Source organism: Thunnus maccoyii, chromosome 11 (genome assembly GCF_910596095.1).
Source record: "Thunnus maccoyii chromosome 11, fThuMac1.1, whole genome shotgun sequence".
Taxonomy (NCBI): Eukaryota; Metazoa; Chordata; class Actinopteri; order Scombriformes; family Scombridae; genus Thunnus; species Thunnus maccoyii.
In genome coordinates, this window is record NC_056543.1 from 23,669,262 (window position 1) to 23,683,066 (window position 13,805).

A 13,805-nucleotide genomic window follows, 5' to 3' on the forward strand; every position below is an offset into this window, starting at 1 on the left:
AGCTCTGTAATTACATTTTCATCTCTACTCATTTTTCTCCAGAAAATGAACAAACACGCACGCGCCGCGGCTGTGTCTGTTTCACATTCTAACTGTGAACTACCTTCTGCTTCATTAACATGGTTATTTAATGGCTGGCACTTTTTTTTTCATCAGTATGTTTATGATTCATCTTGACCATTTTACATCAACTCGGAGAGTCTTTTGATGAGAAGATTGTATAAGGTTTCATCTGTTGTTCCTGAGTGGAGAGGTTTGATGCATGTGTGGAAGTACTGAAGGATATGTGTGTGTGAAAGGGTGCTGAAAGAGTGTTGGTGTAACACGACACCTGACTCGTTTATCGGGTGTCTGTGACGCTGCTGTCTTCTCTCTTAGCAATGGGGAAGGTAGGAAGAGGACCCTGTCTGCCTGCAGCAGTGACTCTGTGAGTGGAGGTCTCCCCCCAACCCCACGCAGGGTCTCCTGGAGACAGAAGATCTTCCTGAGGGTCGCTTCACCCATGAACAAGCCTTCTGCATCCATGCAGCACCCAGGTCTGGTAACACAATCACTCTGGCAGTTCGTGCAAAGCATGACATGATGCACAATGAATAAGCTCTGAATAATCCAAAAGTGCATAGAAAATGAGCACAAGGCAGGGGGAGCACTGACACTCTGAAACTCCATATTTTCAAAGTGCGCGCATACATGGGACGTGCAGTAATTTCGAAAGGAATGAGAAATCTTCATGCTTGTCAGATAAACACTGATAAAGGAGCTTGTGAAAGAGATCCTCTTACTTGTTCCCATGGCCAGTTTTCTTGCAAATTATTCCTGGATCTAGAGCATAACTAATATCTAGGCCACATCTCAGATTTTAATCAATCTTGCTTTTTATTATTTTGTTTTTGTAACTTTTTCTCTTTAAAAGAGTGGCACAGCTAATTAATGCAGAATGTAAATGGTGAGAAATCTGGTAGCAATACTATTGCCTAACTTTATCTTTGCAAAACACACATTTTCATACACCAATCCCAAATACAGTTTTTACATTTTAAATTATTTTACTTTACATTAGCCCACAGTGACATGTCTTTTTTATCCCTCATCAAAAACCTGCCTTATTGACCTATAAAGCTGTTGTGGCTACTTTATTAGAAAACAGGTTAGCTATTTAGACATTCAGCAGACATGGAGCCACATTAACATTTATTTAAAGACATGTCTCTGGTGACATGATGAATGTAAGCTCAATATTGCCTCTCCTGATATATCTGGCTCTTTAGCTGCTAGATGGTCAACTTTCTTCTAGAGCCCAACCGATATATTGGTCAGCCGATGTCATCGGCCGATATTGGCCTATCACAGATATATCAGTTATTGGATATATTTTTTTAAAAATTAAAAAGTTATATAGGCAGTATTTTATGTATATTTGATCCTTTCTCTTAATTCAAGTTTAATATATATGTACATATGTTTTTTGTTCTACATATATCTTTCATATCTTTGTCACAAGTGTTTGATAACCACATTTGAGGGATCATTGCAAAAAATGTGTTTATGCATATATCGTGTATATACATGCATATACAAGATTATTGGCCGATATATTAATATCAGCATTTTTTTACTCCTGAATATCGGTATCGGTATCGGCATCTGTTCCAAAAATCCAGTATCGGTCAGGACCTACTTTCTTCACTAGTTAGTTGCTAACTTTGTCTGCTGTTTGGTGCTGAGCAAGTCACATTACAGTGGGTTTATCACAGCTTTGTTGCTGAAGACAATTGTCTCTTGGTGTTGGAAAGCAGGTTAATGAGAGAAGTGAGAGTGTACCAAAACAGTAAATATGCTGTAGAGCCAAATTAATGAGCTAAAAGAGGCTACAGGCTCTGTTCATGACTGTACAGCTGCACAGTCGAGTGATAATTGTCGGTTCATCACTATGAGCAACTCCTTTCACATTATACATTTAGTCATTAGAGTCACTGTTACTATGAAAAGTAGTGATAAGTAGAGCTTTAATTGTATAAGTAAAAAAAAGTGCTTTCTATTAATGTTTTAGACCACTCTGATGCCAGGGAGCTGTTGCCTCTCTCTCCTCGTGCAAGTGTGGATGTGTTGGGGAACCTGCTGCCCCAGACAGGCGAACAACCGTCTGGGGAGAGGCCCAAGAGGACGGGGACTGACTATCGAGCTCTTTGGAAAACTGCCATCCACCAGCAGATCATCCTGCTACGCATGGAAAAGGAGAACCAGAGACTGGAGGGTGAGTTGCAGTTACTACCGGCCATGTGAACTATGATAATTGCTCCAGAACAAATCCCTCCTTTGGTCACATGAATTAGTAATTTGAAGAACAAGATGTCCATGCTCTTGTTGCAGCTAGATCACTCAGTGACATTCAATGTTAAGTGTATTTGTTTCTCTGCAGACACTGGTGATATTTATAAGTTGTCATGAGGCTCTTCTCCTCAAAAACTGCTCACACTGGGTCTTATTGTTAAGGTTTATCTGCCGTTGAAGATATTTATTACGGCGGTAGTTTGTTTTTTTCTCAACTATCATGAAAAGTTTCACTCTCGGCCCCATGCTCTAACATTTATATTCTTGTTCCTGACTGAGGCTTTGTCAGCGTGCGCAGTGTTAGAAGCCAAAAGAGTTGATGACTCCTTAAGCTGTCGTTTCTGTTTATTTTGAGAAGTCAAATGTTGCCGTCTTGGTTTGAGATTCTGGTGCACAGCTATATTTAGAGCAGAGTGTTTTGGGTGTTGCAAGTATACACACAGATCAACACACACACAAACACACTCAAACAGACACTGAGTAGGTTAAAGTGCATAGAACTAATCTTTTTCATGGAAAATCCATCAATAACAGCTTTGTAAGGTCAGAGTTCAGTAAAATAACCGGACATAGCTTTTGGAAACATCGCCCTCTAATGGCCAGGGTTATAAAGGGTGCATCCTTTCCTCTCCTCCCTCACTACCACTTGTCTCCTTACAGGAAGTTAACTGATGAGGAATATAGTGGAGAAGAGGAAATTGAGGCCATGCCAGACAGTTAATGAGCTACTTTATTATCAAAAGTGGATAACGACACAAAGTAAAACCGCACCCTATAGATTATAAATTCCTAATCCTATAATGTGTATCATTTGTATGCATGCACAGCTCAAAACACAGACATCAACATAATTTTACATGCACTGACCTCCTGCTGTTTAAGTTGTTGTTAAGTTGTGTGAACTGTTATGATCTGAAAACTCTCCCATCATTCAATTATACGATACGGTTACAGTACAGACCATTCCCCTAACCCTGCAATCATTTAAAAAACAGTAAGCATGACAGTGTCAGCATTAATGTCGATCTCACAGGGAAAAGGAGGAGATAGTGTAGAAAACTAGGAGACATTTTTTCATTTGGGGGAGCCTCTGGATACACTTGCTATGTGTAGCTTTTATATTCAGACCACCAACACATCTCTTTCCCTTTGTTTGTTATTATGACGCCAATGCTGGTCTGAGGACCTAACTGTGAATAACTATTTTCAATAGAAGGTAAGCAAAACAAAAGGAGCACCTGGGCTAAAGGAAGGTGTTTTGCATGATTTGGGGTGTTGGTTTATGTTCATTCAATTCAGCTTCTTTTTGTTTGCATGTTCGGGGGTGATCATACTTTATGGTGTTTTGTGTTTCTTTTGTCCTGTGTACCTCTCCCCGCTGTCTTGATTTAGCCTCTCCAGGCCCTCCAGCATAATGGATCTTTGGTGTTAATGTGGTTATTGTGGCTTGTGTTTATGTGGTAGGCTTTCAATGGTAACTGGTGACAAAAAGGCATAAGGGACAATATTCACACTTGCTTTCAAATCTGACATCTTTTGATCAGCTATATTCTGTTTTACAACAGTGAAAACAGAAGGGCTTTTGTGTTCTTTCTAAGTACATCTCTCTTGTGCTTGCCTCAGGTCTTGATTTTCTGGTGCATCAGAGAATCATAAATAACATGTAAAAATGATACCACGATATGTGCATATGAAAAGGTGCGCTTTAAGATTCAATGTGTTCTCTAATCTCTTTTTATTCTGTTGTTTGTGTTGCAGCGAGCCGAGATGAGCTGCACATCCGCAAGATGAAGCTGAACTACCAGGAAGTGGGCCAGTGCTCCAAAGATGCACAGGCATTGTGGGAGAGAAAACTGACAGCTCCAGGCAGAACGACAGTCCCACAAGACCAGGAGGAGATGTACCGTGCACTCTGCCAAGGTGAGAGAGAGTATGTGGTGTGTGTGTGTGTTTTTTATGTGTAAGAAACTGAGAGAAAGCTGTAGAGAATACATCCTCATCTATGTCTGTATCTATGATTTTTCATGCAGCTGTACATGTGTGTGTGTGGGGTTTTGAACAAGCTCTTCTTCTCTTGCTTTTTGCGTGCAGGTGTTTCCAAAAGCAGGCGTGGGGAGGTCTGGTTGCTACTTTCCCATCAGCACCGGCTGTGTCACAGACTGCCTCAACGTCAGCAAGCCCCGGACACCCCCTACCAAGATCTGCTGAAGCAGCTCACCGCACAGCAGCATGCCATTCTGGTGGATCTAGGTGGGCACATTATCATACAAGTCATGGAGAGCAAACAAATTTGACTGTTTGAGTTTCTGTATTAGTTAATGAGAATAATGCACGTTATGGGATTTTTTTTAGAGGATTTTGGACATTCCTTTTTTTCAAACAAATCTCAGCTTCTCTACACAGCAGCTCATCAACATCAACTTTTTCTAGTTATGTTGAAAGTTCACAGAAACTGAACATTTTGTAAATATTCAGATGTTAATCTCCTCCTCAGGCCGGACCTTCCCCACCCACGAGTACTTCTCAGCCCAGCTGGGTGCTGGGCAGCTTTCCCTCTACAACCTCCTGAAAGCCTACTCTCTGCTGGATACAGAGGTACACAGGACAGACACATTTCCTTTCTCCATAATGCACATCTGTAAGGCCATAGTGATGGTGATCCTCAGTTTTGCGTTACATAATGTGTGCACTCTTGTTTTGTACACGCAGGTCGGCTACTGCCAGGGTATCAGCTTTGTGGCTGGCGTGCTGCTGCTCCACATGAGCGAAGAACAGGCTTTTGACATGCTGAAGTTCTTCATGTACGACCTCGGCATCAGACGCCAGTACAGACCTGACATGGTCTCTCTGCAGGTCAGTACAAGAATGTGTCGAGGGACCACTACAACATGTAATCACAATGTGAGGGACCTCATTTCTGTGTATATAAAGAATAAATCCCCTAAATTTCTCTTCTGCAAGATAATTTGGGGCTCAACATCAGACACGATTACTTGTTGTGCCAACATTCAGTTTTAAAAAGGTCAAATTAGAGCTCCATTCAATTACAGGTTATGGCAGACTGATATCACTTTACATGTGATACTGCAAGAAAGAAAATGCCCCGAACATTAACGTTACCCTGTGGAGTTTCTGACCTTTCTTTTGTTTGTTTTTTCACGAATGGGTCCCCTTTTGTTTGTCTTGTGCACTCAATCGAGGACGCACACACACAAAGGCAGGGAAGAAGAAGACTGCAAGCTAGTAAACATAGATGGAAGATTACAAGATTTACAATACTCATAAAAACGGCTTTGTAAATGTTTTATGAAGAAAGAATCGCTTTCAACACTTTTGTTAGACCTGAAGGATACACACAATGCATTGTGGTGAGTAAAACTCTATGTAAACATGACTTTTGTTTGTTTACAAGACATCTGCAGCCCCCCTTTAAAACCTTTATTCAACAGGATTGCCTCATTTTTTAAAAATTGCCATCAGAATAATTTGAAAGGGCTATTATCACATAAATATTCTACAAACAGTAGCTTTAAATTTAAATACTATCATTAAAGTTTTTAGCCTACTTCATCAGAAATACTGTAAGTAACAGCCACCACTCTGGACACATATATTCAGCATGGCCTTGTGTGAGTTATTGGTTAGCGACAGCAAACAGTAGTCAAGTGTCTCCACCTCTTATTCAAACCACACCTGCATGCTCATTCTGTTAGCCTCAGTTAAATATCAGCTGACTCATTGGGGTTAAAGCATCAGCTGGTGTGGCAATGTTTAATCTACAGCAGGTAACAATTTAGCCAAACAGTGGCCCGCTGGGTTTCTCTACACTGCAGTTCTTTTTTAAGAAGTTTGCAGAGACAGGAGGAATTTGTGCTGTTCTCTCTGTGCAGTGCTTCAGTACGAGGAGGTAAAGGTATTACTTTTTTTCTCTGTAACTGTCAGGAAATTGTAATACTGATAACAGCCAATTTTAGCTCGAGCTAACTTCTGCTTCTCTTTTCAGTCTGCTGTGCATTTCACTCTAGCACTTGTCAGATCACTGTAATATATTGTTAAGAGCTGTTAGAGTTAGCATAGCTTATCAAATACTTGGACTTGATGCATGTCAGAGCAAGACTCTAAGATACCACTGATAGTACTTAAGTAACTGGCTGCTTGGGCAAAGGATCATTTGCCAACTATAATAGTTACGTTGTTTTGGGACAAATCAAGATATACCAGTTTTCTCTTCTACAGCTCATGTTTTGACCTGTGTGTGTATATCTGTTTGTGTGTGTGTGTGTGTGTGTGTATGTCTGTGTGTATTCTTGTGCATACTGTCTGTGTGATCCCAGGTTCAGATGTACCAGCTCTCTAGACTGTTACACGACTACAACCGAGAGTTGTACAATCACTTCGAGGAACACGAGATCTGTCCGAGCCTCTACGCCGCGCCGTGGTTCCTCACTCTCTTCGCCTCTCAGTTCCCCCTCGGCTTTGTGTCTCGCATCTTTGGTATATTTTTAGAATGATGGCCACTTATCTGCACAATTGCTATTTTAAAAAGAGAATGACTTTAGAATAGTCTCCTAATCACCACAGCTTAAAAGTAAAGTGTGTAAAGCGTTTGTGTTCTTATTGCTGTGTCTGTGTTTTTGGTTTTTTTTTTCTTTTGCCAGACTTTCTATTTGTCCAGGGGACTGAAGTAATCTTTAAAGTGGCCCTCTGTCTGCTGAGCAGCCATGAGGGAGAGATAGTAGAGTGTGACACCTTTGAGAGCATTGTGGACTATCTGAAAACTACACTTCCCACCCTCAGTCAGACACAAATGGAGCAGACCATTGCAAAGGTACAGAGTGGAAAATTGCATGAAAAACACTTCCAGGTCTCTAGATAATCAAACACAATGAAGCATGTAAACGTAATTCTTAATGTTGACTTAACCCAGATTTTGCAGTAGCGGTTAGCTGAAAGCTTCTCGATGTTTGTGATGTTGAAAAATGTGTCGATAGGTATCACATTGTTAAAGGTCTAGTATTACTTATTTACCATAATGTAAGACAAGCCATATGTTCTTCTTGTAAGACTAAACCTACTTGGTCAAAGCTCTCCAGTGGCTGTCAGTTTCTCCACATTGGCCTGATCCAGAAAGGAGAGCGGATCAAGACCACATATAAACAAAAATAAAACTGTTATTTTCTTTAACAACTTAAATAATACTGAAATAATGGCATTTTGATTTCATGTGTATTTATAAAGAGGGATATTTGCTTTCCTTGTGTGCAATCTATAACAGAATACCTTGCACTTACAGTACCCTGTGTTACTGTACGTCCTGCTGAAAGAGCTGTTGCAATATGTGTTTAACCACAATCATAACATTTTTCTAGTGGTGTCTGTCTGCGGCTCCCCCAAAGCCCAGTCAGTTCCAATGAAGATGTGAATCTCTTATCACCAATAAATGCTTTCACTTCTAAAAAAAGGTTACATAATTTCCCTAAACACACTAAAACTGGAGTTTTTTGGGGACTTTTTAAGTAGCAAATGTGGTATGCTAGTGAGTATTTATGGCAGCAGAAGACAGATGACATATGACATCACCAGACTTATCCTATAAACTCTTCTATAATTTTGCGGGACCTTACCATTAGCTGTTGTAACATACATATCAATATACTTTAATAACTTGATGGCATATGTCTCACTATGTATTCTGTGGGTTGCCAGGTAATGGAGATGGACATCTCCAAGCAGCTGGATGAATATGACGTGGAGTACCGTGTCCTGCAGGATGAGATGTTAGATGCCGGGCCGCTGCCTGATGACTCTGACCGGCTGGATAAACTAGAGAAGACAAATGCACAGTTGAAGAAACAGAACATGGATCTGCTGGAAAAACTTCAGGTAAAGGATCACACTTAGAGTTTGATCTGCAACAAGACCACTTTTTTTTTTCATTTATAACCTTTCATTTACATCAGTGGGAATGATTCAAGGAAACGAGCAAGTCATTAGTATGTAATTGGCGTAAATGTTCATCATTTTAATTGTGTGGTACCTTTAGAGATTTTCTAATGAAGGGGCATGTATCACTGTGGGAAGTATTTAAGTTATTACTCAGTTTATAATTCCCTCTTTTGACAGAGTAAAGGCTCTGTCGTATTGTTGTGTGACACCCAGAAGTCGCCATTGATAATGTGTCAGACTACCTGTAGATGGCACTAAAACATAACTTTAAAAAACAATGGCAACGATAGAGAAACAAAGGGATTGAAAGGCTGTATGTTCCCCACATTCTTTTTAATTTTGCTCAGTACTATGAGAATATACATACAGAAAGACTGGAAAAGTCTCACCTGGTGGTCTTTACATTAATGAATGTCAAAGAGGTATTGAGCTGCTCTTGTCTCTGATGTGACAAAGAAAATTTAGAGGACTTCTGCTTTTGGATAATGGTTACCAAAACATTTAACAAGTGATTTACACAAGGCACAGGTTCTGTATGAACTACAGTTACATTTGATTGCATCGGATTTAGTGCAAGGATCTTAGCACAAAGTCGGACAGGTGTTGACTTAAAGTGGAGTGCTTTTTGTTTGCCCTCTGTCAAAATGTCTCTTTGTACCATAGCCTGTTTATACTGAAGTAAGATGTCTGTGTCCTCCAGGCTGCACGGCAGAAGATTCAGACGCTGGAGACAAGCGTGGAGAACTTCCTTTCTCGGGAGAGCAAAATGAAGCACATGATTCGCTCTCTGGAGCAGGAGAGGGCAGCTTACCAGAAGACCATTGAACGCATGCGCTCGTGCCTTCCCCCTGACGCCCTGACAGATGTGGAGATGACCCAGATCAAAACAGGACCCAACGGGAAAGCCAAAACTGCAGCCAAGAAGCCCTGATGGCAACCAAGGGGGCTGGCTGCTCTGGGCAGACGCACAGGCAGAGACTGAAGTGAGCAAATGCGGTCTGCTTTAGTGAGAGGCTGCTATTGTTGTACTGCTACACAAGAGTGGCAGGGTTTTGTAAATGTGCGATGTCTGGACTTGCAGACTGTATGGGAAAATATCTACGTGATGTTTGTCAGCAGATGATAGAGTGGTGGGAGGATGGTTTCTGTTATATTAGCACCAGACATCAAAGCCACTGCTTTGTCTCATCTGTTTCACTGCCAGTTTGAAGGTGAGATCAAGATGCACAACATCCTTCCCTTTTCAGCTCTTTTAGTAATCACAGGGGAATTATTAAAGTGACACTAGTGAAATGTGCCACTTTAAATGTTTTTGAGCACTGCCTTGATGTATTTACAACCTCTCTCAGTAGCAACACAATAGCAGTGAACAGAAGATGCCAGTTTGCAAACAATCCTTTGGACCTCAGGGTCAACTTATAGCCATTACCAGTGTGTATAATTCTTGAGTTGATACCTTTTATTGTTTTTGAATCGTGTCTGTGATGAAAACTTGGCCTCAGGCTAATCACATCGCTTTGTAATTTCCTTTTATTCACTTGAAAATTTTGTGAATGTAATTTCCCTCCAAAGATCATTGTGATAGCATTCTGTTTTTCAGAACAGAGATGTCTGCAAGGTTAGACTTTAAATTTCAGCAGACATACGGTATAGTATCTTGTTGAACATCTCTCAGCACCGCACCACTGCCTTCATGTGAGAGATCTTTAGCACTTGCACTCACTGCTGCTTTTAAGGAGGAAGTGTTTCTTCCAGAGCTCAGGCAGGATGTGAGGTCGTCTGTCTTTTGAGTTTCCTGTGTGACTGACCGCGGTGTCGCCTCATTTTAGCACCACGTTCAGACACTAAGGCAAAGCTCATGCTCCCCAGGAGGCAACAAAAAAACAGATAAAGGTGGAGCAGCGATCTGAATGTACTGTATATCACATGCTTCTGTTTTTTTATTTTTTATTTTTTTGTCAACCCAATCTGTAATGCTGAGGTTTGACAAAACTTGCATTTTCTCCTCCTCCTGTAGTTCCTGAATGTGGGGCTACAAGCAGCTAGGGTTGTATGGCTCCAGATTTCATGACAACATACACATGACATATCTGCAGTTGCATTGCTGTTGGTCACATGGCCAATTTTTCTGTTTGCAGTGAACCGTGAGTGTTTCAGTGAGTAGACTGCAAAAGGAAATGCTGTAAGAACTTAAAGACACATCAGTTTCATTTTGAGTGGGGATAAATCTGTCTTGATTTGTGGTAATAAATGTACAGTGCATTCAGAAAGTATTCACATTTTGTTATGTTGCAGCTTCATACTAAAACCATTTCAGTTATTTTTTTCCTCTCATCTACACTCAATACCCTCTAATAAGAAAGCAAAAACATGATTTTAGATTTTTTTTTTTGCAAATTTATTAAAAAGGAAAAACTGAAATATCACATTGACATAAGTATTCAGACCCTTTATTCAGTACTTAGTTAAAGTACCTTTTGGCAGCAATTACATCCTTGAGTCTTCTTGGGTATGACACCACAAGCTCTGCCAGTCCCTGCTGCTGAAACCCCCCCCCCCCCCCCACAGCATGATGCTGCCACCACCATGCTTCACCATTGGGATGGTATTGGGCAGGTGATAAGCGGTGCCTGGTTTCCTCCAGACATGACACCTAGAATTGAGGCCATACAGTTTAATCTTGGTTTCATCAGACCAGAGAATCTTGTTTCTGAGAATCTGAGAGTCTGTCAGGTGATTTTTTGCAAACTTTCCTGTGTCTTTCACTGAGGAGAGACTTCCATCTGGCTATTTTGCCATAAAGCCCAGATTGGTGGAGTATTGCAGTGATGGTTGTCCTTGAAGTTTCTCCCATCTCCACACAGGATCACTGGAGCTCAGCCAGAGTGACCATTAGGTTCTTTGTCACCTCTCTTACCAAGGCCCTTCTCCCCCGGCTGGGCGGCCAGCTCCAAGAAGAGTCCTGGTTGTTTCAAACTTCTTCTATTTAAGAATAATGGAGGCCACTGCGCTCTTTGGAACCTTCAATGCAGAAGAAATTTTTTTGTAGCCTTCCCCAGATCTGTGCCTTGACACAATCCTGTCTCTGAGCTCTGCAGGCAGTTCCTTCACATTGGTCTTTGCTCTGATATACATTGCCAGCTGTGAGACCTTATATAGACAGGTGCATGTCTTTTACAAATCATGTCCAATCAATTGAATTTACCACAAGTGGACTCCAATCAAGGTGTAGAAACATCTCAAAGATGATCAGTGATTCTGCATGTACTGAATACTTTCTGAATGCACTGTATGTACACACACAAACACGAGCTGTGCAGTCAACTGGATGACTGTATGTGCAGACAGTTCAAATGAGTTCAAAGAGTGTCCCTTGTTCTCTCAGTTTTGTTTAAATCCCACCTCTATGTCTGACTCACCAATTCCAGTTCTGATTGAAGGCAAAACAGTCCTGGTCTCTGCTTTCACAAAACCCTCATATTAACCAAGGTGATGTCTATCATGAAAAAAGTACTTACTAACTGTGTCTGTCAGTCTTCCTGTCCTTGGTGACAGGTTGTGGTGACACATTCGTTTCTGTTTCAGTGTAAAGTTTTTATTCTTGAACTTCAGTCCAAGCAGACATATCCTTTGATAACCAAAGCAAGATGTTTCTGTGTATTTGCATATACCCAGTGCACTTGCCTACTTTTGCTAAGTTACAGCAGCTAATTCACATTACGTTTGATAGTTTGATAAATCCAGCCTGGTGTTCCCTGTCAGGGTGAAATGTTCTTGAAGGGATGGAGGTGACGTAAAAGTTTGCACCAAACCTCTCTCAATAGTTTGACAAGTAAAACACGTCAACTCATTTTAAAATCTGTCATCAAAGGAAACGTTTGCCTGTATTTTGCTTATTTACAGTGTTGTGCATCATAGAAATTGACCATTGAACCAAAGATGTGGTTGGTTTTCAAAAATGAATGAATGAAACATGAATGAAGAATGTTCGACCTGATAACTTGTCACTACACCAAGGTTTGCACTAAGACAACAACTTGAAAGGATACCAAATATTGGCTGTAAAAACACAAAAAAAATCATCATCCTCATCTTATTAATTTGTGCCAAATGTTTAAGATGGCCTTTATTCTCCATTAATCGGAGATATAAGACCATTTTGTCAATATCTAATGTGAACCACATCCTGGTGGTGAGCAGAGGGTGTTTATTTTACATCGGGTGCTGTCAGTGCTGACTACTAAATAATTCTTGAATCACTGTGTTTTAAGGAAATACATTTAAAAGACTTTTTCTGTCAACATGAGGGCTACACAGAGCAAAGAAACTGTCACAAATTCTTCAATAAACCTCACTTTGCCTTGTTTTCTGTCCACTCATGTCTGAATGTCTTTCCTGCCCAGTAAGATCTCATAAAGAAATCATGTTCCTTTACTGTTCTATAATTTAGCACTCCAAGTGTAGGACATGGCCTCAAGGTGGAATGGTCTCTGTGTGTAGATGTATTATTGCATAAAAGGCCAAGGTAGGCTTCGACAGTTTCGACAGAGTCTATTTAAAGGCCTTTCAAGAGTTGTACTTTTGTTAACGCCTGGGGCAAAGAGATATACGGGTCTCCAGTGGGAAAAAAAATATGTGAAATTCTCTTTGCAAAGTATCTGAAACATTCAATCTAGAGTACATCCCTGAATTTGCAAAAATGTAGTGAATGGAGTAGATATTGAGCTGTTTTTTTTTTTTTTTTTTTACTTCTGATGCAGGAAATACAAGAAAAATGCAGTTCTGGTTCATTGAATAAAATCAAGATGTCACTGTTGTATACTGCTAAGGGTTTGATGAGAACACTTTGATACAGATGCCTCCTTAGCCTTTTGTTGAATCCTGTCTGTGGATATGAATCATGCCGAGGATCCAGCAAGAGCTCCATCAGCCAAGGAGGGGCTTTGAAAGATAGCAGCCATAAGACCAGTCATTGTTTTCCTGGGAGGGTCTTACCCAGAAAGGACTGTTGAGTGCGGTTCTGATCAGCCTCTGCCAAGCCTGGAGCTCATCACACATAAGACACACAAATGACCGCCAACCAGGAGCCCTATCACACGCTAAACAAAAGGGGCCACATTCCTTGCGTATTCCCACACCAGAACACATCCTGCAGCAGCGGGAAGAGTGGGACACTGGGAGTCCACTGGGGATTGGCTGAGAACGACACTTCCTCTGCCGAGGGTCTTATCAGCTTTGTTTGTGTTTTTTTCCCTCTCTCCGTCTTCACTATCTTCATCCTTCAATCATCTCCACCTCCCACTCTGTTTCCCGCTCTCCTCATCCTCCCATCGGAATTGTGAGGCTTGATCTTAAGTGTTGGTACAATATTTACTGTATCGGAAGAGCGTACAGAAGAAAATGCAGCAATGTAGATGTTCAGACAGGTATTTCAGGGAATGACTCAAACTCAAAGAACCACTGGTGTTTGACACAGGACTGTTGTTGTCAGGCAGCCCACTATAAGGTATTTGCATATATGCGCGTAT

At 40.9% G+C, this 13,805-nt stretch overlaps 1 protein-coding gene across 5 annotated transcripts in view; it reads left to right on the forward strand.

The window, feature by feature from the left end:
* Positions 1–12,643, forward strand: part of tbc1d4 (TBC1 domain family, member 4) — a 30,809-nt gene extending 18,166 nt beyond the window's left edge. For 3 of the 5 annotated variants that reach the window (XM_042425926.1, XM_042425924.1, XM_042425927.1), the window contains 11 exons: positions 379–536; positions 2,051–2,254; positions 3,545–3,547; positions 4,090–4,251; positions 4,423–4,581; positions 4,826–4,926; positions 5,041–5,184; positions 6,666–6,825; positions 6,990–7,159; positions 8,038–8,214; positions 8,978–12,643. In XM_042425926.1, the coding sequence (XP_042281860.1) occupies positions 379–536; positions 2,051–2,254; positions 3,545–3,547; positions 4,090–4,251; positions 4,423–4,581; positions 4,826–4,926; positions 5,041–5,184; positions 6,666–6,825; positions 6,990–7,159; positions 8,038–8,214; positions 8,978–9,208 (1,669 nt within the window). In that variant the 3' untranslated portion in view covers positions 9,209–12,643. The remainder of the gene's footprint in view (positions 1–378; positions 537–2,050; positions 2,255–3,544; positions 3,548–4,089; positions 4,252–4,422; positions 4,582–4,825; positions 4,927–5,040; positions 5,185–6,665; positions 6,826–6,989; positions 7,160–8,037; positions 8,215–8,977) is intronic. The other 2 variants (XM_042425925.1, XM_042425928.1) reach the window with 1 other exon arrangement.
* The last annotated feature ends 1,162 nt before the right edge of the window (positions 12,644–13,805 follow it).